Source organism: Buteo buteo, chromosome 2 (genome assembly GCF_964188355.1).
Source record: "Buteo buteo chromosome 2, bButBut1.hap1.1, whole genome shotgun sequence".
Classification (NCBI taxonomy): Eukaryota; Metazoa; Chordata; class Aves; order Accipitriformes; family Accipitridae; genus Buteo; species Buteo buteo.
The window spans coordinates 65558851-65584295 of record NC_134172.1 but is presented as its reverse complement, the minus strand read 5'-3'; the positions used below and the strand labels follow the sequence as shown (position 1 = coordinate 65584295).

The following is a 25445-nucleotide window of genomic DNA, read 5'->3' as shown; positions in this document are numbered from 1 at the left end:
GCAGCAAAGTCCTGTCCCCCTCTGCCTGGCATGAATTGGGGATGTGCCCCCCCGGTCCTCATCTTGTCCCTTCCCAGGCTGTGCCGCAGTGCAAGGTGGCAGCGTGAGCCCCTCACCTCTCAAGTGGCAATTGCATTTGGCAGCGATGGGAGGTGTTTAGTGGCAGGGGGGTTTTGGCAGGAAAGCGGACGCTTGATCCCTTCCCAGAAGCGTGCTGGGTCCACCGGGTCTTGTTGAGGAGGAGAACAGCCGGTGCAACGGCTGGAGTGTTTGCCTGGAAGATTGGGTTGAGATCGTGCTCGTGGGGACATGAAAAGAGCTTTGGGCAGTGCAGCCTGTGTGGGTCCCCAGGGACCGGAGGGGACAGTCCGTAAGCATCCCTGGTGACCGCAGCTTTCTGCTAGACAGGGAGGTGGCAGTGGGGCTGCAGCTGTTGTAGGGGGTCCCGCGGTGGTCGTGTGCTGCAGACCTGGAGGGGGGTTTGGGTCAGCGCTGGCGCCAGCAGGATGTCACCCCTGGCCCTGCTGTGACAGTGATGCCGTGGCCCGGTGCTGGAGGCTTTGCTGGGCTGGGAGAGGTTTGTCACCGTGAGAGCTGATGAGACTGGGAAGAGTGGAAGGGGGACCCAGCCTGGTGATTGCTGCTTGGTGAGAAAACAAGGGGCAATCTCTGGTCCCTAGTGCTGGCGGTGTGTTGCTCGTGTCCCCACATTGCCTCCCCTGTCCTCGCCTGCTGTCTCCTCCTTCCCTCGCCTGCCTCCCTGACACATCTTTTCCAAAAACGACCTACATTTTGCTTGCTGCGGCTGCTGCCTGTGCTGCTCCTGCAGCTCCTCTCCCTCCCCCACCTTCCTCTTTCTTTTACCGCAAATATTTATAGGTGCCCATGTTGGCTGTCCCCCACCGAGTGGTTGGCTCACCAGTGGGTGCTGATGCCCAGCTGGCTCTCAGCCTTTTTCCTGCAAAGATGGGGCTTGACCTGAGAGGTTGAAGGTCTTTGAAAATGGCTCATGGGATGGAGGACGGTAGGGGAGCCATGGTGGGGAGGTGTCCCAGGGGGAAAAGAGGGGAGAGCAAGCTGCGGGGTCTGACCCTCTAACACACACCTCCCTGCAGGATGAGATCGAGGAGCTGCGCGCCGAGATGCTGGAGATGAGGGATGTCTACATGGAGGAGGATGTCTACCAGCTGCAGGAGCTTCGGCAGCAGCTGGACCAGGCCAGCAAGACCTGTCGCATCCTGCAGTACCGGCTGCGTAAGGCCGAGCGCCGCAGCCTGCGCGTGGCACAGACAGGCCAGGTGGACGGCGAGCTCATCCACAGCCTCGAGCAGGACGTCAAGGTGAGGCCAGGAGGGCGATGTCCCCATCCGGGGAGTCCCCAGGTCCCCCAAAGTGGTTTTTGGTGAGATGTGGACATGGTGGCTGGTGAGGCACGAGCGCAGGGGATGTTGGGGTGCAGGGAGCTCCACAGGGCTGTGCTGTTTATGGGGTGCATAATGGGATGCTCTTAATGGGAGCATCGTGATTCCCCAGTAGTGGTGATGATGCGAGAAGTAGGAAGCAGTGCTTTCGGCTCATGGGTGGTCTGGGCATGGGGGTGTTTCAGGGGGCCTGAGGGGTGGAAAGGGCCAGCGTTGCCCGAGGATGGGGGTCTTGCAGTGCCATATGTGAAGTTCATCCGGTGCAGGCTGGAGCCCAGCCTGGCTGTGTGCCCCAGGGTCGAGCTCCCTTATCCTGTAGCGATGGGGATGCAATGGGGCCACCGCTGCGAGCTGGAGCAGCACGAGTGTGCAGGGTGGGAATGTGGGGACCAAGACCCTGAGGACCTGGGAGCTGCTCCTCTCGGCCATCGGGGAAACCTTGCAGAGCCCCGGGCATTGTGGCAGGCAGGCTGGGGCAGGGACAAGGGGATTTCTACGGAGTGACATTGCCTCACCCTCGCCAGCCGCTGGCCCTTGAGGAGCCACTGGTGCCAGTGAGTGTTTGCTGAGGGCTCTTGCCGACACGGCCGCTGCCAGGAGGGGGGTGTGGTGGCAGCCAGAGACGGCTCGGGGTGGACAGGCAACAGCTCAAGGAGTAACTTAGTGTTTTGAGTGGAAAACAGCCAGTCCTGGAGCCAAGACTTGCCACAAGTGTGGAGCTGCAAACCTGCCTTGCACTGCCCATCCCTGCTGGGGGCCCGATCCCCTCCCAAAACTACCCAGCAGGCCCCAGCTTGGGGTGCTGCTGCCAAAAATGCCCTGCTCCAGCTTCTCCCTTTCTGGGAAAGAAAGCGCAGCTTATCCTTCATGAGGGGGACAGGAGCCCGACCCCATGGCCTGAGGCCCCCCGGCCCCGCAGTGGGGTTTGCTGCTGCCTCCACATCGCTGGTACCCCAGGCTGGGCAGGTGACCAGGCAGACAGGACAATTTTTCCTTTCCTGCAGATGCAGGAGGGAACGTTTCATGCTATTAAGCTCCCTTTTTGCTGAGGGCTGCTCCCTTGCAGGGATCTGGAGAGGGGGGCTCTGGGCCCATGGCCGAGATGGACCGAGGCACCTTCACCCCGGGGGCAGCTGCTGTTTTTTTCCGTAACACGATGCAGCGGCTCGCCTTTCTTCCAGCCAGCACAGCTGCTGCCTGCAGTGAGAGGCTGCCTGCTCTGGTGCTGCCTGCCGGCTTTTCGAGCCTCACGGTGTGGGAAAAAAGTACAAAAAGGTGATGAGCATCCCGCAGCATCATGCTAGGGCTGGGGAAGGCAGGGTTTGGCTGGGGGATGGGGACGCGGGGCAGCCTTGCAGCTGATGAAGGGGGAACAGTGGTCACAGCATGCAAATGGGGGGACACGCACAGGGGTCAGGGTGTCACCCTGCACGGTGTCTGCTCCAGAGGGTCTCAGTAACAGCCTGATGATCTCTGCATGAAGATCGTAGGTGCCCAGACATTGTGGTCCCGGCCCCACACACACTGCGCCCAGCCTGATGACAGCCCCGTTGTGTCCCCAGGTGGCCAAGGACGTCTCTGTGCGGCTCCACAATGAGCTGGAGGCGGTGGAGAAGAAGAGGATCAGGCTGGAGGAGGAGAACGAGGACCTGCGCCAGCGGCTCATCGAGACGGAGCTGGCCAAGCAGGTGGTGCAGAACGAGATGGACAAGCTCCGAGAGGTGAGGGGGACACGGGAGGGGGGACTGGGAGGCATCCCCAAGGCTCTGCCTGTGGCAGGTGTCCTGGCCCTGCACCGCGGGATCCCCCATCCCTGCTCGCATCGCTGAAACCCAAACCATGCTGCAGATGCTTGTGAAACCCGAGCAGTGCCTGCCCTCAGTGAGGCGTGCTTCATCCCACCATGGGGGTGGCTCTGCCCTGTCCCAGGGGGGCTGTGGGACTTCGCCCCTGCACTAATGCCGCTTTATGTATCCTCGGCCACTTGCTCAGCCTGGCCACCTGGGCTGTGCCCAACTCCCTCTGGCCAAAGCTCTGCACGATGTGTGGAGCCTGCCGTGTCCCTGGCACAGTGCCCGGTGCTGGCCGTATCCTGACCGCATGCTGCTGGTTCAAATTGGGCTGAGCCACGGGGCTGCACAGCAGCAATATCCCAGCAGTGTCCCGGCAGTGCTGTGGAGCTGGGTGGGTGCACAATCCCATCTGTGTCCTGGGAAGCCATGTGCCACGCATGTACCCATACCCACGGGTCCAGGGCGCTCCGTGCCATACTGGGTTTGGGACCCGCTCCCGGCTAGGAGCGATGTCATCCTTAGTGACAGGAAAGGTATCCCGGTGACGGCATGGGCTTGTGATCCATCGCAGCACTTGTAACCCACTTCCCTACTGCCCGGGATGCCTTTGGTCCCCAGGGAACCTTGGGAAGCATCGCTGGCTGAGCCGTCAGGGCAGCACGTGAGAGGAGATGTACCACAGCAGAGCTCTGGCTCTGCTCCCACCGAGGACGGGGACACGATGCAGGGAGGGCTCTCTCTGCCCCCAGGCATGCTCCCATGTGGCAGGGCAGGGAGCCAGCACATGGCTTGAGATCTCTGGGGCCAGCTCCAGTTAATGGCATGGCCAGCTTCTGGCAAGCCACAGGACTCGGCCACAGTCGCACCCATCCCCTCTGCAGCCACCTTCTCGTGGGGTGGCACAGAACAGCTCACCCCAGACGGGGTGTCTTGTCCCTCTGCTGCACAGCCTGCACTAACAGGCGTGAAATGGGTTTCCCTGCAGCCGGCAAGTGCGGGCTGAATAACAAATGGCAGCAGTGGGAGCTGGGCTGGAGGACTCTCGCACTTGAAAAACAGGCAGAGAAAATGGTTGCGTGGTCAGTGTGCAGGGAGACCTGAGAACCAGCTGCTGCCTTGCCCTGGCAAAAGAGCGTGGGACAGGATATGGCCCTTCTCTGCAGCTGCATGAGCCCAAAGGGGACGCTGCTGGCTGGCACGAGACATGGCACAGCTTGGAGCACAGCTCCCTGAGCCTGGGGATGTCGTGTCCCCAGGCTAGCTAGGGCATTGGGGTTACTCGCTGATTGCAGAGTGCTAATTAGATGAGTGAGTTAACAGCCCTCCTCCGCCTCCTCCCTCCTGCCAGAGGGCGCAGAGCATGGCAGAGCTTGTTAGCAGCCAAGCCAACATGGAGCTGAGGCTGCACAGGGCTGGGCTCACCCCTCAGGGCTGATTATTTCTCCCTTCCAAGAGGTTTCTCCCATAATTGGATAATTGTCGGGATGGGCAGATCATCCCCAAAGGCATGTGCATTTGCCCCTCCAGTTCTACCCCATAGCTGCATCTACTGGGGAGCAGGAGAAAAGCGGACCGGTCCATGTATCCCTTGCCAAGCCTGCTGTGTTGAGCTCAGCTGTGATGGGATTCTTAGGCACGGCCACCCCAAGGGATGCACCCAAGGTGGAGCAATGACAGCACATGTCTGACCTAGGGTGCTGTGCTTGGGGCTGCTCGGGGCCAGGCAATGCCCTTTGCCAGCCCTGCTCCCCAGCGCGGTGGGGGCGAGGGATGCCGACGTGGCACAGCCAGCCCCCGGGAGAGGCTCTGCAGCGGCAGCAGCTCCAGCGATGGTCGTGGCCTTAATAGGAAAGCCTGGAGCCCAGCACCTTGGCACAGGCAGCAGCTTACATTTCACAGCTGCTTTCTTTGGCTGCTGGGCCTCAGCGCCAGCTTGGAAATAGGTCCAGGGCGGCCGCATGTATCAGCCGGTGCTCATGGGAGGCTGTGTGGATGCTCTTGAGGGTTTTCCCCCAGATCCCCTCCCCAGATAACTGGCCCTGCTCTGGGCATCCACTTTTTTCCCCTTTTCAAGTCTCCCTTGTTGCTCTATCTGGTCTCCCCATCTCCCAGCTGTCCTCGCTAGCCTGGAGATCGTCCCTTGTGTCCCCAGAGACCCCGAGGGCAGAGTCAGCATAGTGCTGAGGAGCCCTCCCCATAGCTGAGCAACTGGGACATGTTCCTTGCTGAGGGAAGAGGCGATGGGGAACCTCATCGTCTGCTGCTCCCACACTAGGATGCCCCAAGAGCCATCCCTTAGCCTGGGGGTTGGATTCCCCGCTCCATCCAGCCCTGACAGGACCATGACTCAGCCTCTCCACCGCTCATTGGGCTCATTTCCTGCTCACTCACTGCTCACTTGCCTGCAGGGGAAATTTCTGGCCAAACCCCATGATATGATGTTTGCCAGTCCCCCAAAGCAAGGGGCCTCAGCCCACTGGAGCTCTGGCATTTCTCCTGGGCTGGAGAAATTGGCATCGATGTCTGTCTGTGCTGGGTCTGTCTCTCTGCACCGAGGTGCCATGCCATTGCTGCGGGTAACAGCTCTCTTCTCTCTGCAGAATTCCCTGAAGAAACGGGGGTCTCGCTCCATTGGGAAGACTGAGAAGAAGCCATCAGTGCAGGTATCAGTGTTGGTGCATTCGGGTCATGCCACAGTGGCCCATTGGCACCCCAGGTCGTGGTGCCAGCCAGAGAATATGCCTGGCCCAGAAGTAAATCCAGTAAATCCTGGGCATGGCAGCGCCATCCCCTCAAAGGGCTTTCCTGCCTTTCAGAGACCCTGCATAAGGGAGGGATTGATGTGCTGGGCCATCTTCATTGTCCTCAACTGCTCCCTTGTCTCATTTATCAATGGAGCATCAGTGGCCAGCCGGTGGCTTTAACCCTTTCCGTGTGTCGGGACTGCAGTAAGGAGCTCAAGGACTTTGGCTTTTACATTACAAAGCTGCTTCTGCTCTTGGGTTGTGGCTGTTGCAGCCTGGGTCCCTCCTGCCTGCGCCAGCAGCCGTGGCCCGGGAGCCCTGTGGGGTTTGGGGGAGCCGAGGGTCCCCGTGGGGAATGGCTTGAGGCTGAGCTGTCCCTGCCCTGCACCAGGCTGCTGGGGCAGCACAGCAGAGGGGGGATTTGCCAGCAGCAGCAGGATTTCAGCTGTCACTTGCTGTTGGGCTGAGCTGCTGTGACTCACTAATGCTGTTACTGGGGCTCGGAGGGGCAGAGCTGCTGTTGCAGGAATAGAAATGCAAGTGTTTTAATACTGGAAAAATCCTCTTTCAAAGGCAAAAGACCTGAAAGGTTTATTCTGGGGAGTAGATCTGCTCCCCCAAAGCCAGGGCAGGGAGGAAGACATGCATAAAGGCACTCCTGCTGTGACCGCTGAGAACATCTCATGGTGGGGACCCCGAGGGTTTCTGGGTGACCTGTGTCATTGCTGGCACAACCCACCCACGGGACGGGGATCCCCAGGCCCTCAAAGACTTTCCGCTTCTGTCTTTTATTTATCATCTCCCTTTAACTCCATTCTTGAGAGCCCTTTCAGGCCAGCTGGTGGTCCCAGAGTCCCCCCTTCCCTTTCCCCAGACATCAGACCCTGGCTTTGCACCTATACCCGGCTGTGTCCCGAGCCGAGGGGGCTGTCTGGGAGCCCCTCCACCTCCCTTCCCAGGCTGAAATCCCAGCCCCTCCTCTGCCTCCTCCCGGGGCAGGAAACAAACCCCAGCTCTGGGCTGCAATAAACGCCCCCCTCTGCTTCCCACCCCCCCCTCAGCCTGGGGACATGGGGCTGGATGCAGCCCCAGCTCTGTGGTGGGACCGATGCTCCAGGAAGAAACCAGTGCTGGAAAGCAAACCCTGAGCTTCCCTGGGTGCAAACAGCCCTGGACGTGGCCCCCCTGGCCACTCCTCCTCCCATGCAGCCGTGGCCCGGTGGCCCTGCGGGCACAGATGCTCGTGACTCATCGGTGGCTTCCTGGGCCCCTTTCCTGCCTGGCTGCACTGGCCGAGCATCGGCGCTCACCAAAAATGGAGCTGGGGGGGCCAGACTCAATGCTGAGGTCTGCCCTGGACCCCAGGAACACTTGAGGTGGTCTTGGGGACATGTGTGTCCCTCCAATGATGTCAAGGGACAGAGGGATGCACTGGGCTGCTGCTTCCCCCCCCCGGAAAAACAGGAACTGAGGTCATGTCTGCCCCGTGGGCCGCGCTGGCCCTCCCCTAATCTCTGCAGCTAATTAGGGGGAGCATAGCTTTAATGCGCCTTAGCGAGGCCACGTCTCCTTGTGCAAGCACGGAAGAGCAGCAGGGTGGTTCCTGTGGTCACAGCAAGGTGTTTGGGGAATAAAACAGTACCCCAAACTCATGGGACTCCCCACATCACCCCTGGCCTTGATATAAGCAGCCGGGGAAGTTTGCAGAGTAAATAGCTGCTGTGGGGTTTGGGGGATGTGAGCATGGGCATGGCTGGGGAGGACTGGGGGGTCAGGAGCATCCAAAGAGGGGGACAGCTTGTTTCTGCCAGCCAAGGAAACAGGAAAGGGATGAGTTCAGCCAGGCAGAGGGCTGCCAGGGCCAGCAGCCACCCGGCCAAAGGGCTCAGCCACCTCCAGCACTCGCCCAGGGCTCCAGCAGGTGCCACGGGGCGAGGGTCGCAGCCTGGCAGGTCCCCTCCTGGCAGTCGCTGCGCCGGAGCTTGGAGCACTCAAATGACCCCACGGCACGGGAAGCCGCTAGCTGGACGTCAGGAAATCCTGATCCTCCATCCAAAAAGCTTTCCAAAGCAGAGAAACGGTCTGCCTGGGCAAATAGCCGAGATCCTAACTGCTAAATTTAAAAACAAACACGTGGAGAGACTGTCCCAAGAAGCAAAGGGGTTTGGGAAGGGACCAGCGAGCTGATGCAGGGGGGTCGCCTGGGTTTTCTGTCCCCTGGCAAGGTGGTGGCGGCAAGGATGAATGCTGGGCGAGGGCTGGGACTCTGGGAGGTTTCTAGCCAAAACTGCTGCTTCTCCGCCCTGTGACGGAGCATTTGGGGCTGAGCAGGAGGAGCAGAGCCCTAGTGGGGGGGTTGCAGTGGCAGCAGCGCCAGTTGTTTCAGCGCTTGGCAGCTTTCGGGAGGAAACCTTGTTGGTGGCTTTTATTTTGCTCTGCGGAGTCTGACAGCTTTCCCTCCCCTCCTCCCCATGGTGGATCAGCGGATCGGGCTGCAGCAGGGCTGGGCTCAGTCCCCGCATCCCCAGCAGTGGCTTAACGTCCTTCCTGGGGCTGGACCTACGGGTCTCCTCACCCAGGCATCTTGCCCTGTGTCCAGGCCCTCCCTGAAAGCCTCCAGGATGGATCTCAAAGTTTTTTCACTCCCACGAGCAGGGGCTGCAGCTTCCCCAGGATCACCGGGGTGGGAGGGCAGCACGTCCCCAGGGCTTGCTCGGAGCCACCATGACCCAGGAGTGCTTTTCTAACGCCCACACCCTCTCGGTCCCCAGGAAGACAGCGCGGACCTCAAGTGCCAGCTACATTTTGCCAAGGAGGAGTCGGCCCTGATGTGCAAGAAGCTGACCAAGCTGGCCAAGGAGAACGATGGCATGAAGGAGGAGCTGCTGAAGTACAGGTCCCTGTACGGGGACCTCGACAGCTCTCTCTCCGTGGAGGAGCTGGCCGACTCTCCCCATTCCCGGGAGGCCGAGCTGAAGGTCCACCTCAAGCTGGTGGAGGAGGAAGCCAACATCCTCAGCCGGAGGATAGTAGAGCTGGAGGTGGAAAACCGCGGGCTGCGGGCGGAGATGGACGACATGAAGGGCCAGGGGGACAAAGAGCTGCCGGGGCAGGACATGCGGTTCCTGGCAGGCGTCTCGGGCTGCGGGGACGCAGGGGACACGGTGGCGGAGCTGCGCCGGCACCTGCAGTTCGTGGAGGAGGAGGCCGAGCTGCTGAGGCGCTCGCTGCTGGAGCTGGAGGACCAGAACAAGCTCCTTCTGAACGAGCTGACCAAGTACAAGTCGGACCATGAGCTGGACGTGACGCTGTCGGAGGACAGCTGCTCGGTGGTCAGCGAGCCCTCGCAGGAGGAGCTGGCCACGGCCAAGGTGCAGATCAGTGAGCTGAGCGGCAAGGTAAAGAAGCTGCAGTACGAGAACCGCGTGCTGCTCTCCAACCTCCAGCGCTGTGACCTGGCCTCCTGCCAGACCACCCGGCCCATGCTGGAGACCGACGCCGAGGCCGGCGACTCGGCGCAGTGCATCCCCACCGCCGGCTGGAGGGATGGGGTGGGCAGCAGTGAAGCCGACGGGCAGGACAGGGTGCCTGGCGGCGGGAAGGTGCCCGATGGTGCTGCCAAGCTGCTGAAGCCCAAGGACCTGGAGACCTTGCTGGGCATCCGGGACCAGGCAGCGCTCGTCAGCAAAGCGATCGATATCTTGATTTCGGATGCCAACGGCTTCACCTCCGGGCTGAAGGCTTGCTTGGACAACGAGTGCACGGGGGGGCTGCTGGGTGAGGCGGTGGGTAGCGGCAGCGAGAGCCCCAGCGATGCCAAGCTGATGAACGTGCTCCTCATGCGGCTGGGCGTGCTCCAGCAGGACCTGGGCTGCTTCGCAAGGAAGGTGGACCACCTCACCGGTGGCCTCAAGGAACACACGGACTCTTTCCCCTTCTCCGGCCCCGGCAGCCACGACATCACCAAAGAGGGACTGCAGAAGGAGCATGCCTCCGATTTCCAGGTATGGGCTTCTTCCCACGTCCCCCACAGCAGCCGCCGCTTTATTTGCCGCCCCGTTTCCTCCCGCTTTAACGGAGCAAACCCCAATCCCCAACGTAACCTCCCTCCTGCCTCTCCAGAGCAAAATCCAGACTAACACCTTGCTGCATGCCAGTGGCACCGGGGACAAGGTAGGACTCTGCTCCAACAGAGTGTGCCCAGGGCAGGAGGCGGTGGGCATCCTGGTGCATCCCAGCACGGGCTGGTTGTGCTGAGGCTGCCCTGCCGATGGGGCTCTTGGGTGCTATCCCACCTTAGCAGGGGCCAGCGTTTTGGCAGCTCTCTCCCGGCTCAACCCACCATCCCCAGCGTGGAAGCTCTTTGCTTATTGGGGATGAGCTGGGTGAGAGGAGAGCAGCCTGCAGCCTCCTGAAAGCAGCCCAAATTGTGGGGACCCCGGTTGCAAGAAGCCTCAGCCCCCAGTGGTACCCAGGCAGGGTAATTTGGAGAGCAAAGGCTCCAGGGCAAATCTGCATCCAATGGGGACCACCTTCGGAGCAGTGCAGAGCAGCTCATGCCCTGCCATTCCCCTCCTCTCTGGGGGGCCCAGCTCATGCTGGGGGCCAGGGATGTCAATGGTGGTCAGGGCCGTGGGCACAAGTCCCTTTCTGGAGCACACTCGCTTGTTCAGAGTCCTATTTTTCTGCATGTGGTCCCACCAGCCCCAGGTCCCAGCCTCCCCCAGTCACTGCATGGCACCGTAACCGGTGTTTGCACATTTTTTCCCTCTTTCTCTCTTTTTTCCCCTTTCCCCAAACAATCCAGGCCACGTGTCTCCTCATCCTGTGTTTCGTTTTGGTTTCTGCATTGTCTCCCGCCATGGTGATGAAGCTCCTTCTCCTCCTCATCCTTTTTGTTGTCTTGTAGTTCTTTACTGTTTCGGAGACCCATTGTTTTGTTTTCTGGCTTTTTTTTCTTCCCGCTCTTTTGGTTTGTTCTCATTAACTTGCCCACGCATGCAGCAGCCTGATTTTAGGGACGCCGACCCTTACCGCATCCCCCACGCCAAGGACATGGACCCCGCGCATCCCCGGAGCTACAAAACCTGCCGGCCTGAGGAGAACGACTCCTACGCCACCGAGGTACGACGCAGGCAGGGAGCCGTGTCCCCTCGGCCAGTGGGGTTGGGGACAAGGCTGTCCCTCTTTAGAGCCGGGGACAAGGGAAGCTGCAGACCCCCATCGGGGTGGGACGTGGGGAGGCGCGGCCGGGTGCAGCCCACCGTCCCCATCCCCTCCCCGGGCTGTTGCAGATGAAGGAGCTGCAGCTGGTGCTGTCAGAGGCCAACGAGAGCCTGCGGGGACTGCAGGAGCAGCTCTCGCAGGAGAGGCAGCTGAGGAAGGATGAGGTGGACAACTTCTCGCAGAAGATCTGCCAGGTGAGTAGGCAGCAGCCCCGATCCCTGGGAGACATATGTCCTCACGCCCATGGCCGTGCCACCTCCAGCCCCAGGCTGATGACCCACTTGGGGTCCCGGGCGTCACCTGCGACTGCATGCAGCACGTCCTATCTTCAGGAGGCACAGGGGCTGAGCACACTCCTCCTTACACAGGGGCACGCAGCCAGGCAGGGCTTCCACCCATGGCAAGGCCTCGATGGCCCTGCTGTCCCCAGCACTCCGCCAGGGCATTGCAGCTCCCCAGGGGTGTTAAATATGGGGCCAGCATCAGGCCCAGTCCAGACCTGGGGCGGAGGTGCCACACCGCTGCTGCCAGCCCCTGTCTCTGAGCCCCCGCATCTCTCCGCAGCTGAAGGAGGACCACCAGAAAGCTCTGCTGCGGCGGGAGTTTGAGCTGCAGAGCCTGAACCTGCAGAGGCGGCTGGAGCAGAAGTTCTGGAGCCAGGAGAAGAACCTGCTGGTGCAGGAGTCGCAGCAGTTCAGGCAGAGCTTCCTCCTGCTCTTCATGAAGCTCAAGTGGTTCCTCAAGCGCTGGCGCCAGGGCAAGATGGTGCACAGCGAGAGCGAGGACTTTTTGGAGGTACTGTGGGCTGAGGGGCTCTCACCTCAGCTGCTGTGGATGGGGGACCACGCTGTTGTGCATCCCCGGGGCTGTCCCTCGTGCCTACATGCCCCACTCAGGGCTTCTTGGGTGTCCCCCATCCCTGGCCGTTGGCTGTGGGTCCCCTCATCGCCTCAGCTGTGGTGTCTCCCACAGGTGAACAGCATGAAGGAGCTGTACCTGCTGCTGGAGGAGGAGGAGCTCACCCCGCAGCAGCAGTCAGACAACAAGACATGTGCCGGGGATGCCTGGACCCCCAACACGGTGAGCAGGGTCCCCCACGAGCCCAGGGGGTGGGGGTGCTGCGGCTGCGTGGCATGGGGTGGTGGCTCTTCTCGGGGTGCATGGCTGGGAGGGGATGGTCCCTGCTGGCATGTCACCCCCGGGGGTGGTCCCCTGTCCTGGTGGCACTCCCTGTCCCTCACCCCAGGGGTGCGCAGTCTGCGGGGCTGGGATGCAGAAAGGGCAGCTCCCATGGGGTCCCACCCCATTGGGTTCCCTCTGGTGCGGGGCCCCAACTCCCTCTGCTCACCCCCGATCCCCTGGCAGCCCAATGAGTGCATCAAGACGCTGGCGGACATGAAGGTGACCCTGAAGGAGCTGTGCACAGAGCTGCGGGAGGAGCGGCGCGGTGCCAGCGAGCTGCAGCAGCAGTTCACCAAGGCCAAGGCTTCCTGGGAGATGGAGCGCGCTGAGCTCAAGTGCCACATCGCCCAGGTGGGAGCCCCGGGCACCCCACGGGCTAGTGGAGCTCCCCCTTGCCTGGTGGGGACTTGGGGTTGGGGGGCTGCTTGCGCCATGTGCCAAGCGCTGGCAGTTGTGCAGGGCTGGGAGGCAGGGTGGCACTGTGGGAATCTCAATTAGCAGCCACTCTGGCAGGCGAGTTTCTATGGCAACGGAGCTGGCACGAAAATCTGACTGTAGAGCAGCAGAGGATGCTTTTTATTCCTCTGCTGGGTTTGTCTGGGGTGGGCAGGATGGTACCGGGGCTCAGCATCCGTCTCCAGGACAGGCATCTGGGAGCAGCATCAGAGTACTCCTCTCCTCCCCCGGGTCACGGTGCAGGTGGGAGCTCTGCACCCCCATGGATGCTGCAAGAGGGATGTACGGCTGTGGCAAGGGCAGGAGATGGAAGGAGGGCAGCCTCGGCACTGGGGGAAGCTCCTGCCTGCAGAAGCAGTCCCATCGGTCCTGCAGCCCTGCCCTCACAGTGATGAGAGTTTTCCGCTCCCTTGCACTGTGCTGGCAGCAGCCCATGGCCATACATCAGCTCCGCTCCCCAGAGCAGGTGCCAGCGCTTCCCAGGCGGGATGTCTCAAGGCAGAGCTCAGCGGTGGTCCCCAATTCCCCTCTCTCCCTGCCAAAAGAGAGCAGTGGTGGCAGCACCCCAGTTTCAGGTGCCTTCCTGGCTGCCAGTGGCAGCAGCATCCTTGGGGTCCGCTCTGCCAGCCCTGCAGGTGATGCTGCCCCTCTCCAGGAGCTGGGTCCAGCAGGCAGGATTGCAGGCAGAGCACAGCTGAGCAGGCAGGACATTCAGCCTGCGTCCCACTGGGTGACCGTCTGCTGGGCCGTCTGGCATGACGTGGCTGCAAGCCATGGCCGGCTGCGGCTTGGCCATGCCCCCTGGGCAAGCCGTGCTGTGCAACACAGCCTTGGGGACGCACTTACTGCCTGACCTGGGCAGCATGGGACTTGCACTGGGAACTGGGATGCCCAAAGTCTTGCCCCTTTGCTGGGGGTGTCCAGCACCATGCTGGAGCCATGGGTCCCCCAGAGCCACCAACATGTCCCCGCAGCTGGAGTCGAAGGCAGGCAAAGGGATCGCGGAGCGCGCGCTGCCGGACTGGAAGGTGGCATTGAAGAGGGAGCGTGAGGAGCACCAGCATCTCTTGGCCGAGTCGTACAGCGCCGTCATGGACCTCACCAAGCAGCTGCAGATCAGTGAGAAGAACTGGAACCAGGAGAAGGTGGAGCTGCTGGCCCGCTTCAAGGAAGAGCAGCAGCAGGCAGAGCAGCAAGCGAAGGACCTGCAAAACAAAATCAACCAGGTATGGTGTGTCCCCCATCGTGAACGTGTCCTCCAGCCTCTGCCACTTGCCCCCCATGCATGCCCCAAGAGAGTTTGCATGCGTGCACCGGGGACAAGGGGCAAATGCTTTTGCTTGCCCAGAGGGGCATATGTTGCACACGTTGAGTGACCAGCACGTTCTCCAGTTGCAGAAAGGAGCCAACCCATGGGCATTGAAGCACTCTGAAATGGAGAAGCATGGCAGCAACTGGAAAGAGGTGGGCAAGAGAAGGTGTAGGGTTCTCAGGGTGCTCACTGGGCTCAGGTCTATGCTAAGGGTTAGATGGGAGGTTGTGCGAACCCCAGATAATGCCCCCTTGAACACCAAATGAGGCTGCAAGGGGGAACACCAGGGACTGGGGAGAATGAGGGGGTGGAGAGCGTGGCTGAACCCCAAGGGCTTCAGTGGGGTTATAAAAAGTTGATTTAAAATAGATGTGGGCACAGTGAGCCCCATGTAGCCCTGGGAATGGGATGCCGGGCCTGGGTCCATGGGTGACGGTGGTAGTGCTGGAGAGGAGCAGGGTGCAACCCCTGCTCCAGCCCATCTGTTTACTTTGGTCCTGTGCTTGCTGATACCAGAGCTTTCTTTGTTCTCCTAGGCTCTCAATGAAAAAATCACAGACAAAGAGACAATCTCTGAAGCAGAAGCCAAGGGAACCAACCTCAAAAGGTGAGTGCACTGGTGCCTGCATGGTCCCCGGGGCACAGAGGAGGCTGTGCGGGGCTGTCCCCAGGCTTGGTAGCCTGGGCAGCCAGGAGGAGATGCAGCCGTGGTCCAGGGTTGTCCTGGAGGCAAAGGGCTCCCATGAGGAGCAGGACTGGGTGCCCAGGAGGGTCCCGTCGGGGTGGGAGCGGGGTCCTTCCAGCTGCCCCCCAACCCACTGCCCTGTCCTGTTGTAAGCCCCGTTCTCTCTCCTCCTACAGGACCAAGTCTGTTTCCTCCATGTCAGAGTTTGAAAGCTTGCTTGACTGTTCTCCCTACCTCCCTGGAAAGACCGCGCCGGGGCTGGGCGACCATTCCCGAGGCAAAAAGGCATCCACAGCTGCCCCGCTGCTGCCCAATGCGATCCGGGACAGCGCCGGCGTTCCTCCCTCAAACTGTACATATGTGAATATTGAGCAACCTGCCCCCGACAGCCTGGCCGAGGAGAAGCTGGGCATCTCCTCCTGGGACTACTCGCGGGCAAGCAGCCTCTCCGGGCATGACCCAGCCCAGAAGCAAATGCAGAGGAGCTACACGGCGCCCGACAAGACAGGGATCCGCATCTACTACAGCCCGCCAGTGGTGCGGCGGCTGGAGACACCTCTGGTGCACAACAAGGAGGGGAAGATCATGATCGAACCTGGTTTCTTGTTCACCATGGCCAAGCCGAAGGAGCTGGAGGAGTCAGCCAGCGCTGAGAGCACCTACAGCCAGTGGCTGTGCAACTTCTCCAAGCAGCAGCGAGAGCTGCTGGACGGCAGCACGGTGGAGAGTGCGGTGCCACCGGTGCCCCACTTCCCCCCATCGCTGCACGACCTGGAGATCTCCGGCAACATGAGCGACGACATGAAGGAGATCACCAACTGCGTGCGGCAGGCCATCCGCTCCAGCTCGCTGGAGAGGAAGGTGAAAAGCGCCTCCAGCCAGACGGTGGGGCTGGCCCACGTGGGGACGCAGACCATCCAGACGGTGAGCGTTGGCCTGCAGACTGACCTGCCGCGCGGCAGTGGCGTGCACGGCAAGAGCTGGTCCCCACGCAGCTCCTCGCTTGTGTCTGTGCGCAGCAAGCAGATCTCCTCCTCCCTGGATAAGGTCCACTCCAGGATCGAGCGGCCATGCTGCTCCCCAAAATACGGCTCTCCAAAGCTCCAGAGGAGGTCTTCCTCCAAGCTGGATGCCTCCAAGGACAGGAGCCTCTGGAACCTGCACCAGAGCAAGCAGAACGGCTCTGCCTGGGCCCGCTCCACCACCACCCGCGACAGCCCCGTCCTCAGCAATATCAATGACGGCTTGTCCAGCTTGTTCAGCGTGGTGGAGCACGCGGGCAGCACCGAGTCCATCTGGAAGCCGGGCTGCCCTGAGAGCAGCCGGGCCAAGCCCGAAGCACCCAAGTACGGCCTTGTGCAGGAGTTCTTCAGGAACGTCTGCGGGCGGGCGCAGAGCCCCACCGCCCCCCCAGAGAAGAAGGAGGCCACCGGCGAGGAGGGCAGCAAGAGGGCCGAGCACCCTAGCCCAGCCACCCACCACCCGGCCGAAAACATCTCCCGCATCTTGAACAAGAAAGTCCTCAAGCAGAGCAGCTGCGAGGACCCCAAGCCCTCATCCCCCGGCCAGGGGAGTAAGGACGCAGCCCTGCGGGACCCCGACCTCATCTCGGCCATAGCCAGCGAGGTAACGAGGCAGGGTGCCCCCCGGGGTGTCCTGTCGTGGCAGGGGATGGAGTGCCCGACCATTCTAACCCCGCTGTGCCCTGTCTGTCTTTGCAGGACACGGCGTGTGACTGCAGCTCCCAGTCCCTCACCTCCTGCTTCGCCCGGCCGTCCCGCTCCGCCATCCGCCATTCCCCCTCCAAGTGCAAACTGCACCCCGTGGACCCCCCCAGGGCGGAGGAGAAGCCGGGGGCCTCGAGTGAGTGAGGACGGGGGGCCAGGGGACGCAGCGTGCCTGCTATCCACTCTCCTGCCGGAAGAGCGCCCGCGCTGACGCCCCACGGGGGCCCCTCTCAGAGGCGGCGCGGGCGCATCTGTCTCCTAACCGTCCCCTCGTCCCTGGGGACGCTTAAGAAGCAGATGTGGAGCCGTCGGTGGAGGCTGCCGGCAGCCCCGGGGTGCGTGGGGACATCCCGCCAGGGTGGTTGCTTCACCTCCCGCCTGTGCAGAGACCCGCTCCCTCGGAGCCACTGCCGGCACTTGGGGGTCCTCGCCGGTGCCTACTGCCCCGGGAATGTCAGCTGAGACCCCCACCATGCCGAGGGCTCGCCGGGGCCCCGAGAAGGGGAGAGCAGCCACGGGAGGCTGCTCGTGTAGATAGGGCAGGGCTGGGGCAAAGCGAGGCAGGGATGCCGTATGGATGCAGTGGATGGAGGCGCGATGCCGTGTCGGCCCCCGCGAGCGGAGGGTGCTGGCTCCGGCCCCCACGGCCGCTGCCAGTGCTGCCCGCCCTGCCCGAGCTCCAGCGCATCCCTGCCAACCCCGATTGCGGCGCGGTTGCATCAGCCGCTGGGCCGCGCGTGCTTCCCTGGGCAGGAAGGAGGCGGGGAGGGTCCCTGCGGTCACCCATGCTGGGCTGGGTGTGGGGGCCCTCCCTGGCCGCCTTTCTGCTCTGGGGGGGCTGCTGAGGTCCTTCACTGCTGGGAAGGGTCCGTGCGGTCTCCCTGGCTCCTCCAGCTGCAGAGACGGGGTCGCTGGGTGCACAGTGTGGGGAGAGACAGTGTGCCTGCATGTGTGCGTGCACACTCGTGTGTGTGCCTATCTCCTGCCACCATCCCGAGGGGCCACAGCTGTGGTGCCCCCCTGCATTGCACCCACCTCCCTGCCTGGGGCCGCTTGTAGTTATTTGCTCCTCCAAGTGCTGAATATACATATTTCTCTTTTATTTTTCCTTTTTTTTTTTTTTTTTTTTTTCTCTCCACTTTTGGCTCTGCCCAACTCCGGACAGCCTGCAATGTAAAACCAAGTGCATTTTAAAATTACCGAAATGAGCTACATTGGAGATGCATCAATTGGATTAAGAGATTGTGGGCTGGGAGGCTGCAGCGTGGCCTGCGGTCTGTGCTGTGCGTCCCTTGGTCACCACCAGAAAAAGCCTTATCCAGGGAGGGAGGGGGACAGCGGCCACAGCCCCCACAGCGGTGCAGAGTTTCCGAGGCTGGGGTGCTGCATCCCAGCCCCGCGCAAAGCAGTGTTGGTGCCTCTGTGCAGCCCCAGGAGAGAACAGCAATTTCAGAGGCGGCTGCCTGACCTATTTTTGAGCTGCCTGCCAGGGGCCAGGCAGGGATTCACCCAGATAGAGCTGCCTGCAGGTGCCCACGCTTCCTGGGGCTCTGTGCATTGCCCAGGGGCTATGTACCTTGCTCTGGGGGCTCTATACATAGCTCCAGGGGCTCTGTGCATTGCTCTGGGGGTGTGTACGTTGCTCCAGGGGCTCTGTGTATTGCTCGGAGTCCACGTACACTGCTCCAGGGGCTCTGCACGTTGCTCTGGGGCTCTGTAGGCTGCTCCAGGGGCTCTGCGCATTGCTCTGGGGCTGTGTACACTGCTCCAGGGCCTCTGCGCATTGCTGTCATCTTGCAGCTTCGCTTAAAAAATGCTCCTGCTGCCGAAGCTGCTGCCCCCTCCCGTCCAGCCTCATGCTGCCTGCAGCAGGCAGGCTGCATCACTGCCACGTCGCAGCCTCCGTCAGCATCTCCGCGACGGCCACTCACTGCCTGTGTCTCCGGACACACCAGCATCAGCCAGGGCCCAGCAGGCCCAGCACCGATGGCCTTTTGCTCCTGCAGCGCCTGTCCGGCCCCACAGGGACCCTCATCACCTGGGTGCAGGACGCACGGCGCAGGTGCTGCCCACCCTCACCAGCAGCCGGGGCCAGGCAGCATCCCTGCCTGCCTCGGAGAAGTCGGGTCCCTGCACCCCGGCAAGCGCAGCGCTGCCACGGGCAATGTCCTGCTGTACATAGATCCTTTCGGGTGGTTTTTAGCATTTGCATTGATAACAGGGGTTTTGGTTTTGTTTGGTTTTTTTTTTTTAAAAGACTCTCTACTTTTGGAATGTGGTTTCTCATTTTTACAACTGCCTTTTAATTATTTGTAATATTGGTCAGTTCTGTCTTACTCTGTAAATAGTGGTGCTGGGCGTTTCCTGTGGAGCCGGGGGCTGAGCCAAGGCCAGCAAGGGATTTGCAAAGGCAAGGGGGAAAATTTGCTTGAGGTGTGGAGGTGGCTGATTCAGCCCTGGCCCCCACTCAGCCTCTTCCCCTGTCCTCTCCACGTGCCAGTGCCCAGCCCAGCGCGAATCCTGAGGTGCTTCGGGCAAAGCCACGCTTGCCCCTGCCCTGTCCTCCTGCTTCCTCTTGTCAGCCCATGCCAAGGTCGCATGAAGGGCACTTTCTGCCCCGATGACGGGCCCCCTGCCCGCCTGTCCTGCACCCCTGTACCATGCCTGCTTGTCGTGTGATGAATAAAGGCCCTGCAATCCCTCACCCACGCCCTCGGTGCTACCTTCCCGTGCTGTGGTGGGGGGACCGTGATGCCTGTCCTGTCTGGGGAACCGGTGCTGCTGCGGAGGGGAGTGTGGGGTGGTTGGGGCACCCATGGGTGGGGAGATACATCTAGATCCTGTCCCTCTGTCCCCGCCATCCTGCCAGCTGCCCAGCCCACACATGGTGTCCCATCCTCTCCACACCTGCCTGTCTCTGCCCGATGCCATCCCCATGTGCTGACCCTGACTGTGCCACGCCACCAGGACTGCTTGTCATTACCCATGGGTCCTCCATGGCCTCACTGCCAGGGCTGTCACCTCATGCCAGGCTCCTCTCGGCTCTGTGTTGTTCTTGTGATGCTGGTGTTTCTTATGCCTCCCCTGTCCCATCCTATCCTGCCCATCAGCTTACTCCAGCCTGCACGCAGACCCCACATCCCCATTCCCACCACTGCCCTTGGCTTCTTGCCCTTGTGCCCATCGTGACCAGCAGGTCCCAGCCTCCTCCAGGCTCACTGCATTAAACTGTTCCTCACTGAGGTCCTCCACTGCGCACCATCACCAACCCCTCCTTCTTTTGCTCCTCCATCATCCTTCATGTCCCATCCCTTTCATCCCTACTCTTAGATCCCCCGTGTCCCATCCTTCCTTCTTGTTATCCTCCATCCTCAGTTACATTCCTTTCTGCCTTCATGTGCTCTTCCCTTGCCCACTATGTTCCATCCCTCTTTATTCTCCTTGTTCATCATCCACCTAACCCAACCCAGACCTCCTTTCTGTGCTCCTCCATCAACCTACCCATCCCATTCTTCCTTCCCTTGCTCCATCACCCACCATATCCCATCCCTTTTCCTGTGTACTTCCATCTTGCATGTCCCACCCCTCCTTCTGCTGCTCCTCCATTCTCTACCCATCCCATCCCTCCTTCCTATGCTCCTGTCACCCACTGTGTCCCATCCATGCCTGCTATCCTCTTCCATCACCCACCAGGTCCCATCCTTCCTTCCTGTGCTCCTGCATCCTCCATCATGTCCTATCCCTTCTTGAGCTCCACTGTTACCCACCACCTCTCATCCCTCCCTGTTCTGTTCCACCCCTTCACATCCCACCCCTCCTTCCACACTCCTTCCAGAATGTGCTGTCATCCACTGTGTCCCATCCCTCCCTGCCATGCCATGCTCCTCCATTACCCATCATGTCCCCTCCCGCCCTCCTGTGCTCCTGCATCCTATATTACATCCTATCCCTCCTTATTGTTCTCCTCCATCACCCACCACACCCCATCCCTTCTTCCTGTGCTCTTCCATCACCACCTCCCATCCCTCCTTCCTGTGCTCCTCCATTGCCCTTCATATCCCACCTTCCTGTCTTCCTGTCACACTTGCATCCCATCCCTCTCACCTGCTCCTCCTTCGTCCACCACATCCCATTCGTTGTTAACCTCATCCTCCTCCCACCATCTCCACGTCTTCTTTCTCCACCTCCACCCTGTCCCATCCATCCTCATCCAGCTTTGCCTCCAGTTGCTCTTTTCCTTTCATATTCCTCGTGTCAAAATCTCACCATCCCTTCTGATCCTCCATCAGGTCCCACCATCGTTCTGTCCTCCTGTACATCTTACCATCTTCTTATCCCTGCTTATCCTGCATTAGTTCCCACCATTACCCCAATCTGTTTCAACATCCTTCACTTCTTATCTTCACCCCATCTTTATTCCTCTTCTACCTCCTCCTGTCTCCTTATCCCCCTCACCCTCCTCCACTTCCCCATCCCAAAATCCACCCTAACCTCCCACCATTGCCCCATCCCTCCAGCTCCCAACATTGCCCAATCCTGCCTCCTCCTCCTCCACCCCCACATTTCCAATCCCCTCCTTGTGTTTCTCCATTTCCCACCATCTCCTCATCCATCCTCCTCCATTGCCCCCTAAATGTCTCTCCATCCCTCCTGTCATCCTCATCCATCTCCCACTGTCTCTTCATCCCTCTTCTTCTTCCTTCATCTCCATCTCCCCCTCTGTCCTTGTCCTCCACCACCTGCCATCTCATCTTTCCTTGTTTTCCTCTTCCATTTTGCCCACCTTCTTCATACTCCTCCACCTCCCACTGTCCCCCATCCTTCCCCATGCCCCAACACCACCCACTATTTTCCTGCTCTTCCTCATCCTCCACTTCCTGCCATCTGCCCAGTCCTCCTCATCCTCCTCCAACCTCTCTTTTCCTCTTCATTGTCCTTCACCATTGCCCATACCTCATTGTCCTCCACTTCCCACCATCTCCCATACCTTCTCCTTCATGCTCCATCTCATACTTCTTCTTCCGCCACCTCAGTCTCTCTATCCTTCCTGTGAACCTCCACTTCCCGTTGTTCCCCATTCTTTTTCATGCTCTTTCACCTCTTGCCCTGTCCCTCCTCATACTCGACCTCTGGCTATCTCACCACCCCTTGTCATTCACCTCCCACAGTCTCCCTGTTTCTCCTCATACTCTTCCACCTCTCCCCATCTCCCCATCCCTCCTTATCCTCCAAGTGTCCCACCTACTTCATAGATTTCCCCTCCACCCCTTCCTGACCTCCAACCATCCTCCCTTACCTCACACCTTCCTTTCTCACTGTCCTTTCATTCTCCTTCACCTCCCAACTCCATCCTGACCTTCCATCTTCTCCCAGCGTGACCTCTCCCATTCATACTCTCCTCCATCCTCCCTGCACTCTTTTATTCCATACACATCTGACTCCTGCTGTTATTTTCTCCTCTTCCTCTTTCCCCTGCCTTGTATCCCATCCCTTACCAATCCAGGAAAGCCACCACCAGCACAGCCATCCCTGATGCAAGCAGGAAGGGCCCTTACTGTTGGGGATGGGATGTGGGGCTAGGTTAGATGGAGAACCAGCCTCCCACCCCACCCCCACTACTCAAGGTACTTTCATAGTAGAGGTAATGGCCACAGCTTGCAGGCAGGGAGATTCATGCTGGACTACAGGAAACACTTTTCCCTAGGGCTGATGCAGCTGGAACTGGTCACTGGGGAAATGGGAGGATCTCTGCCCTTGGAAGGTTTCACAACTCAGCTAGATAAAGTCACCAATGTCCTGATTTAGCATTAGCCATAACTATTTTGGAATATGGAGCTTGACCAGACCCCCTTGGGATCCCTTCAAGCACACACATCTTTGGGAGACTTCTCCAAGCAGTAGAAGATGTCCAAGAGGGGCAAGGAAGGCCAGACATGGCTTTGAATGCAGTGCTTGGAATGCTGCAGGACATGAGGAACTATCCCTGCCACTTGCAGCTGCTCCATGGTGCTCAAGCAAGACTACCCTATGCTGCTCAAGCAGAACCATCCCATGCTGCCTGAGCAGGACCACCCCACACTGCTCAAGCAGGCATCTTGATCAGGATCACAACAGCCTGCTTGAGCAGGACCATCTCATACCGCTTGAGCAGGACCACCGCATGCTACTCCAGCAGGACCATTCCATACTGCTTAAGCAGAACCACTCCAGATTGCTTGAGCAGATCACCCTAATACTCCTCCAGCAGAACCATCCCATGCTGCTTCAGCAGCAACACCCCATGCTGCTCGAGCAGGATATCTTCAGGCTGCTTGAGCAGGATCATCCAATGTAGCTTGAGCAGAACCTTCCTGTGTTGCTCAAGCAGGACCACCCCATGTAGCCTGACCTGGACCACTACAGGCTGTTCAAGCAGGATCATCCCAGGCTGCTTGAGTACCATGGGCCAGGCCAAAGTGGCTTCCTGAAAGACTGCCAGATCCCAGGCCAGTGAGCTATCCCTGAGATGACCCCTCAGACCGTAGAGCCAAGGACCCTTGCATCATCTTTGTTTTCCTTCCCTCTGGCTGGGCCATGCAGGGACATGGCCATGCCCTTCCAATGACCTTATGGCTGTACTAGGGCACAAGGCTGCTGGCACTGCTGCCAAGGGGAGGACAGGTCTCCTCTCCATTCCAAGGGAGCCCCATGCTCTGAGGGACCTGCATGCAGGGCCTATTCAGAGCATCCCACATCACTCATGCACAAGAGCCAGCCAGCCTCGTTTGACTGCAGACCTTGCCTTGCAATGTTGGAGGCTCCCAGCCATCCCAGTTTGACTGCAGACCTTGCCTTGCAATGTTGGAGGCTCCCAGCCATCCCATGGAGGGGACCCTGCCCTTTCCAAGGGGATGTGTCTGAGGGACCATCCCACTGCAATACGGGCAGGGACAGGGCAGCCAGTGTCTCGATGGGGTGGGGGTGACATTTGTAAAGCATTCCTGTCCACATGCCTTCCTGGCTGGTAAATCTGGGGGAGGGTGGAGGGAACTTGCTACCTGTGTTAGAAACTAGCTGAACTTACGTGTGTGTCCAGGCTAGATTTCTTATTCCAAATGTTCAAACTGTTGTATATTGTACTGGGATTTTTACACTGAATTATTGTAGAAAACAAAAAATTAAACCAACCAAGTCTGTTAAAAAAAACAAACATTAAAAATCTCTATGAAAAAATAAATAAAACCTGTCTTCAAGTCCTTTTCTTACAAAAGTGTCAGAGCAGTGATGCGTCTCCAGCAGTGGCTTTCCTGTTCCCAGCCCTGCCTGTCCCAGCCCCTGGGGACACCAACTATGGTGAAGATGCAGCTCCTGTGGTTTTGTCATGTCCTGGGTGATGAAGGAAACAGCCCCCATCTCGCAGCATCTGCCTGACTGTGGAGAGCCTGAGCCCCCAGCGTGAGGCTGCATGGGGTGTTTGTCAGTGGCCCCCTTGGGTCCCCAAAAGCTGTGTTCCCACCACAGGGGCAGGGCACAGTCGAGGCCACGGGTGAGCAATGCCTGGAGCCCCATTTTGGGGTCCTGGATACTGAAGACATTGCTGGGGTGGGACAAGCTGCTGCCTGTCCCCACTGAATCTGGAGGCAGCCCCCAGACAAGTCACCCACAGCCGTTCACCCTGGTGCGTGGTGCTGCAAGGTCCAACAGGTTTTCGCAGCAAACAGCCATTCCCTGGGCCAAATCGCAGCCCCGAGGCCTGAGCAGCTCCGAGGGCTTTGCGCTGGGGATGCATGAGACCACACCACCCTCTGGTGTCAGCACCACCGACCTCAGCTCCCTGCCGGCCCTGCTGCAGCCATGTCCCTTTGCTCCCAGGTCTGCCTGGCTGCCAGCGCATCCTTGCACCCCCCCAAATCCTGCTCACTCGAAGCAGGCCCCATCCTGCTCCCAGCACACAGACATGCCCACATGGTGTGGGGCAGGACATGGCCCAGCCAGAAGGAAGCAAAGCAAGAGCAAAGCAGACCCACTTTGCTGGGTGCTGTCATCAGCCTTCGCGGTCCCACCAACCACTGATGCAGCGCAGCCCTGCCACCCCCCAAGCTGCCTGAGTGTGGGACATGCTCCTGCGCCCTCATACAAGCCCGAGCTTCATGTCCGAGCAAGGTGGTGGGGTGCAGGACTGGGCAACAGCTTCACCTATCCTGTGCAGGTAGGTAATGGCTTTCTTGCTGCTGGGTACCGGAGAAGCATCCTGGTGAAGCTCAGCTCCTGGCTGCTGCAGGCTCTGGGCAGGGCAGAAGCAGATGGTGCCAGGGGACAGTGTGGGGACGTGTGTGCCCAGACCCCACGGCTGGGATGAGACCCATCACGGCCAGCCCATGTGCTGCACCATGAGACCTGGCTGAAGTGAATTCATGCCTGGAAACCGCATCACTGGCACTCTGCAGCCTGCACTGCTGGCGCCTCAGCCCCCACTTCGCTGGCACCTTGTGACCTGCGTTGCTGGCATTGTGGGCCCTGCATTGCCGGCATCGCAAACCCCACATCACTGCCACTCCGGACTCCGCGTGGCTGCCACTGCATACCCTGCATTGCTGCCACTACAGACCCTGCACCACTGGCGCTGCTGGGGATCCTGCACTGCTGGTGCTGAGGACCCTGCACGGCTGGCATTGCTGGCCCTGGCGCAGCAGACCTGCATGGCTGACAGCTTATCAGCAGAGGGCACGCCGCTGCCGCCTGCCCGCCCAGGCTGTGTGGGCCTGTGCTACATACACAAGGTGCAGGCAGGAGCCTGCAGGACACGGCTGCTCCACGGGCCACGGTCACTGAGCACCCCAGAGCTCCAGCTATCTCTTACTGCTCAATAAAGCAAGGTCAAAAGAAGGCGGCTGCGTTTATGGGTGTGCAAGGACACTCT

At 60.1% G+C, this 25445-nt stretch overlaps 1 protein-coding gene across 2 annotated transcripts in view; it reads left to right on the top strand.

Annotated features, from left to right (window-relative positions):
* MTCL2 (microtubule crosslinking factor 2) overlaps positions 1 to 23767 on the top strand; it is a 31601-nt gene extending 7834 nt beyond the window's left edge. Inside the window, exons 2-16 of one of the 2 annotated variants that reach the window (XM_075059098.1) lie at positions 1116 to 1340; positions 2984 to 3142; positions 5815 to 5877; positions 8730 to 9962; positions 10966 to 11082; positions 11253 to 11378; positions 11749 to 11979; positions 12157 to 12264; positions 12550 to 12717; positions 13797 to 14048; positions 14215 to 14286; positions 14671 to 14741; positions 14996 to 16445; positions 16541 to 16682; positions 22251 to 23767. In XM_075059098.1, the coding sequence (XP_074915199.1) occupies positions 1116 to 1340; positions 2984 to 3142; positions 5815 to 5877; positions 8730 to 9962; positions 10966 to 11082; positions 11253 to 11378; positions 11749 to 11979; positions 12157 to 12264; positions 12550 to 12717; positions 13797 to 14048; positions 14215 to 14286; positions 14671 to 14741; positions 14996 to 16445; positions 16541 to 16682; positions 22251 to 22351 (4518 nt within the window). In that variant the 3' untranslated portion in view covers positions 22352 to 23767. Of the gene's footprint in view, positions 1 to 1115; positions 1341 to 2983; positions 3143 to 5814; positions 5878 to 8729; positions 9963 to 10962; positions 11083 to 11252; positions 11379 to 11748; positions 11980 to 12156; positions 12265 to 12549; positions 12718 to 13796; positions 14049 to 14214; positions 14287 to 14670; positions 14742 to 14995; positions 16446 to 16540; positions 16683 to 22250 lie in introns of both variants that reach the window. The other variant, XM_075059092.1, reaches the window with a different exon arrangement.
* The last annotated feature ends 1678 nt before the right edge of the window (positions 23768 to 25445 follow it).